This window comes from Erythranthe guttata, chromosome 3 (assembly GCF_056151865.1).
Source record: "Erythranthe guttata isolate IM_541 chromosome 3, IM_541, whole genome shotgun sequence".
In the NCBI taxonomy this organism is placed as follows: domain Eukaryota; kingdom Viridiplantae; phylum Streptophyta; class Magnoliopsida; order Lamiales; family Phrymaceae; genus Erythranthe; species Erythranthe guttata.
In genome coordinates, this window is record NC_142535.1 from 5541326 (window position 1) to 5546967 (window position 5642).

The 5642-nt window shown below is 28.5% G+C and overlaps 1 protein-coding gene across 1 annotated transcript; it reads left to right on the top strand.

Annotated features, from left to right (window-relative positions):
* Positions 1–528: 528 nt before the first annotated feature.
* Positions 529–2570, top strand: LOC105964327 (bidirectional sugar transporter SWEET1a-like). Its single transcript, XM_088815443.1, has 7 exons — positions 529–549; positions 860–931; positions 1020–1056; positions 1284–1379; positions 1472–1733; positions 1942–2061; positions 2149–2570. Exons 2-7 carry the CDS (start codon positions 862–864, stop codon positions 2260–2262), a joined length of 699 nt encoding a protein of 232 aa, XP_088671569.1. The 5' UTR covers positions 529–549; positions 860–861; the 3' UTR covers positions 2263–2570.
* The last annotated feature ends 3072 nt before the right edge of the window (positions 2571–5642 follow it).

Sequence of the window (5642 nt, forward strand, 5' to 3'; positions counted from 1 at the left end):
TGATTAGATGATTAGAAGTCTAGCGGCGGACGATTCTATAAAAAAGGAAAAGAAAAAATACGACTCACCGTCAAGCATCAGAATCGCCAATCAATTTTGAGGTAATTAATTTTTCTCACGACCTCGGTTAACTTCTCTCGATTTCTATTTCTCTGTCTAAATGAGTTTTGTCTATTTCCCTAACAATTATCGCCAGAAACCACTAATTTTGCAGTAAAATTGAATTAAGAGCTCTCTAATTTTCGATTTGAAGGGATTTTAATAAGTCAATTAGCCAGTTCTTTGGAAGAAGGGAATAATGTAATTGTGCTTTAACAATTTTTTTCCAATTCCCCACTCAATTCTATATATGAGTTGTTGATATAAAGTTTGATTTCAGCATTAGGTGAAAGATTTCGTCCCTTTTAGTTTCGTTTTTTGCTTTTTTTTTTCCCAATTGTTTCCAGTTTTATCTTCAAGAAACATTGATCAATGTTGATTCAAGAAATTTGCGAATTCCCACCTGTACTATAATTCAGAAGAGGTGTACTCATGTTTCGTTGCGCTTCGGTATCACTTTGTGTTATTGTGCATATAACTTGTGTTTTATCTATGTTCTACAAAAAAAAGATAGGCATTCAGTTAATCAGTTTAAATGTTTGTCTTATTTAAATGATTTTTCATCTTTTTTGTTATTAATAAAAAAGAAAAATAAATTGTGTTGATTATTGTTACTTTATGCAATTTCATTTACAATTCCTTTTTTTTTTATAAAGTTTCCATTAGAAGATCGGATGGCATTGCTGTTGTTAACAACTTTGTCTATATAAACTCGTTAAACTTTTACATCCGGTTGTTAAATTCAATTTAACTATTATAGATATGGAGGATGGTATCGTTTTAACTATCATAGATATGGAGAATAAAGTGCAAACTGCGGTCGGCATTGCTGGTGGGTTTTTTCTTTTTTACTATTCCATTTACATATTTTATTTCTCTACGGTTGTGTTTCAATTCTTGTTTTCTTTTTCTTGAAACAGGAATAATTTCGGGGGTATTTCTTTACTTGACACCGATGTAAGTTTCACGACTTAATCAATTTGAAATTGCAGTTTGACAGGTTTCTTTTATCTTGTGTTATTAAAGATATGGGTCTATTGTTTTACTATGTTGTTTAGGGGACTAATATTTTAGTTTTTCTTCATTTGTGTTTCAACTTTCTTGGAAAAATATCATGATATGTTACATAGTTGGTGAGACACTATTTATACCTAATGTTTGTTATGCGCAAATTTTCTTAATAGGAAAATTGTCATAAGGATTGCGGAGGAAAGATCATCGGAAAAGTTATCAGTAACCCCGTATTTTCTTGCATATCTGAACTGCGTGTTTTATATGGGGTACGTGTGTTTGGTTTCTTCTATAATTGAAACTGCCAACAATAGTCTCATTCATAGAATAATCTAATTTGTTGATTTTCCTTTCTTGATAGGTATACAGCATGGTCATCAAATTGGCTTGCAGTCATTGCGAATGCATTAGATGCTCTCATTGTTTTTCATTATGTGATGATTTTTATGTTTCTTTCACCAATTAACTTGATTGCATATACGCGTGTGGGAGCACTCCTTGTTGTATTTGTGGTTTTAGTCACATTTATTTTTGTTCCCTTGTCAATGCATGAGCATCTGGGGCTGCTTTTCAATGGATTGGTAGCCACTGCATTCTCCATTGCTCTTTATATCACATCACTAGTAAGTATCTCTTCTTCATAAATCTTTTTATTATTTTGACTGCGGCATGTATGTTTTGTTTATTGTTAATACTGAAGAAAATGATGTAGTGTATTTGCATGATATAGAAAATACTGTATTTTGCCATCCAATTAATGGTATTTGCAATTATTTTTATTGAGTGACATTTCTTAATTAGTTGGTGATTTTTTGACAAAAAAAACTGTAGTTTTTGGTGATCCAAAGAAAAGAGGTGGAATTCATGTCATTCTACACGTCGATCTTGATGTTGTTGAACGGGGCATTCTGGTTTGTCTTTGGCTTACTTAGACAAGACTTTTTTATTGTTGTAAGTATAATAAATATTGCAACTCATTTGATTTTCAGATTTGTTTCTTAAATGTCCGTCGACTAAATATGTTCGTTCATTCTCCAGCTATTAAATGGAGTTGGCTGTGGAGTGGGAGCAGCACAAATATACCTGATGTATCCAAATAACAAAGGCAAAACTGTGAAGAAAGGAGGAGAAAATAAAACCAAGATTGCATGATTTATTTAAAGGTTAATTTTGAAGGGAACTTGCAAAAGCTATTGGGAGGCCACGCGCGGTATATGTCTGTGAAATTTGGCTTCAAAAATAGTGCCCATAGTTATTTGTTTATTTATGTATGTTTTATGGGTCTCAAAAACTGGTGTACCATAACCGCTTCACTCTAGTACTTGTAATTTTACTTTATGAAGATATAAGATTTTATTTTTTTTGGTTATTATGCTTATGGTAGTATTTAGGGTAAAAAAACATTTTGCCCCCTCAACTATGTCGTTTTTTCTTTGCTATGCAAACAAAATACTTTTCCACGACTTTTTCCTAAACTCATTTACTTGTTGCATCTTGCCTATTTCCATCAAAATCAAAATAATTTAACAAGAAGGATACCAGCTAATTAGCATAATTTTGAAACGAGTCTAGACGACATAGTTTAATATGCTCCATTTAATTCAATTGAACTTCAACTTAATCCTAAATTTCACAAATTATTCAATTTATTTTGAGCAATTTTGACCGCCGCTCTCCGGGATTGACTCTTTCTTTTTTCTCCAAATTCTTCTGTCGGTTTTCGGCGTTGACCATTGGTCAACATTGGTCTCTGACGTTGACTTCTTTGATTTTTTTTCTTCTTCTTTCTGCCGCTACTAACCGGCAGTCAACGCCGGTCTCCGACGCCTTTTTTTTTTTGATTTTTTTCTTCAACATCTATTTGCCCGTTTAAACAGTAATATTACTGTGGTTGACCGTAATAAAAAAATAGTATTATTGTTTAACACATTTTTATTAACTATATTACTGTTTAACAAAGTAATATTACTAGATTATTCTCTAGCACAATAATATTAACACAACAAAAATCACTATTATCGTGTAATAGTGTAATATTAATATGTTGACCGTTCAATAAAGGCAAATATAATAAAAAAAAGAAGAATTAATATTGATGTGGTTAACAGTAATATTGATGTCATCCACAATAATATTATTGTGTTTATAGTAAACAATAGTAGACAATAATATTATTACGTTAATCGGTCAACAAGTCAAACAAAACAACAATTCCAAAAAAAAATAATATTGATGTGGTTGATAGTAATATTATTGTGTTTACAGTAATTTTACCGTCAACGTCAACAAATAAAACAAAATCAAAGAAAGCCAAAAAAATAATAATATTGTTGTGGTTCACAGTAATTGTACTGTCAGCATCGACATGTAAAATTACTGTTAATAACAGTACAATTACGGTCAACGTTTAGCGACGAACGTAAAAAAGCTGATATTTTTTTAGGGGAAAAAAATAATATAAAAAGTCACCGCCGTAGACTGGCAGCGGAAAATTAAATAAAAAGTCAACGCTGAAAACGGCGGCGGGAAAAACAGACATAAAAAAAAAACCAACGCCGAAAAACGGCGGTAAAAAATAGTTTAAAAAAAGGAAAAAGTCAAAATTGAATTTTTCCTTTATTTATAGGAAAAACAAAATCATATTTTTAAGGTAAGTCCAAAATATTTTTAATTAATAAAAAATAATTAAGTTTCACTATTATACCATTATATCATTATTATGGAAAATCAATTATTTGTTTTTTGTAAATATGCAAATCCCCATTTTTCCATGTCTCAAGTCAATTTCTGTTTTTCCTTTTTCTTTTTGATTTTTTAATGGTTTTCATTATTTCGATAAATTGATTATTTTTTAATTTTTTAATTATTTATTTATTTTTATTTTCAATTTTTATTTTAAATTATTTTTAACTTATTTATATTTTTCATCTTGATTTAACAAAAATGGTCTTATGTTTATTTTTTGTTTTTAATGGTTTTTTTTTTCTTAATTTCGATTTTCTTAATTTTTTTTTCCAGTTTTTTGCATAACAAATGATTTGTTTAATTATTTTTTGTTAATTCCTTCTTTATTTCGATTAAAAAAATTAATTTATTTTATAATATATAAACAAAATCATGCATGTTTATCAAAGTGGAATCCAATATACACGGATTTCGACTAATTTGTAGTGAATTTCGATAAATTTATAGTGGATTTCGATAAATTTGTAGTGGATTTCAACAAATTTATAGTGGATTTCAATAAGTTTATATTGGATTTCGACATGTTCGTAGTGGATTTCGATAAATTTATAGTGGTTTTCAACAAATTTATAGTGGATTTCGTCTAGTTTGTAGTGGGTTTCGATAAATTTTTGGTGGTTTTCAACAAATTTTATAGTAGATTTTGATAAGTGTATAGAGTATTCCACTTTGATAAATCTGTTGATTTTTTTTTCAAATATTAGAAAAAATAAATTTTTTTAATCGAAATAAAAGAAAATTAATAAAAAATAATTAAACAAAACTATTTTTTAATCAAAAAAACAGGAAAAAAAAATCAAAAATACCATTTAAAAAAATTGAAATTAAGAAGAAAAAAAACCATTAAAACATGAAAATACAATTTATAAAATCAAAATGAAAAACATGAAAAATATAAGTAAGAAAAAAATAATTTAAAAGAAAACACTGAATAAAACTAAATTAAAAAATAATTTTTTTTGGTTTAAAATTAAAATAAATAAAATCCTTTAAAAAAATACAAAAGAAAAGAAAAAATAGAAACTGAAATATCGTGACACGAGGAGATATTAAAGGGATTTGCATATTTATAAAAACTAATTAATTTTCTATGATAATATCACATGGTAACTTTTATTAATATTAAATGAGGGTATTTTGGATAATTCGAGTCAGTTGGATTTATTAAAAATATCAATTAATAAAAATAGATTTATCATGAAGTTAAAAATTCAATGAGGGAGTTTTGTCAAATAGCCCCTTATTTATAATACATAATAAATGGATGCTTATTGACGGAAGATATATAACCCCTGAACCTAAAATAATAAGTATTGTTGGACATGGTCTTATTCATAATTAAGGTCACATTACAAAAAAGTCCATCATGTGATACTTATTCATAAATGGGTCCAGACAAAAGACTCTTTTACAAAAAGTCCAGACACTATCAAGAGGTGTGTAAAAAACTAAAATACCCTTCACATTTTAATATGCTCTAATTTCATTATTTAATTCAATTTAACCTCAATTTCACCTCAAATTTCACAAATTATTCAATTTTATCTAAAACTCAATTTTGAGTAATTTCACTAGTTGCCGTCGTTGACCGCTGGTCTCCGACGTTGATTTTTTTTTTTCTTTTGTTTTTTCCACTGGTCTCTGGCGTTGACTTTTTCGATTTTTTTTCTTCTTTCTGCTGCCGCTGACCGGTCAACGCCGATCTCCGGTGTCGTTTACTTTTTTTTCTTTTTGAATTTTTTTTCTTCAACATCTATTTGCACGTTTAAACAGTAATATTGTTGTGG

What these genes read in the sequence shown, in the direction of transcription:
- LOC105964327 (XM_088815443.1), top strand. Translation starts at nt 862, where the DNA reads ATGGAGGATGGTATCGTTTTAACTATCATAGATATGGAGAATAAAGTG. An exon ending in TTTCTTTACTTGACACCGAT is followed by an intron (nt 1,057 to 1,283) that starts GTAAGTTTCACG and finishes TTTTCTTAATAG; the next exon opens with GAAAATTGTCATAAGGATTG. An exon ending in GACAAGACTTTTTTATTGTT is followed by an intron (nt 2,062 to 2,148) that starts GTAAGTATAATA and finishes TTCATTCTCCAG; the next exon opens with CTATTAAATGGAGTTGGCTG.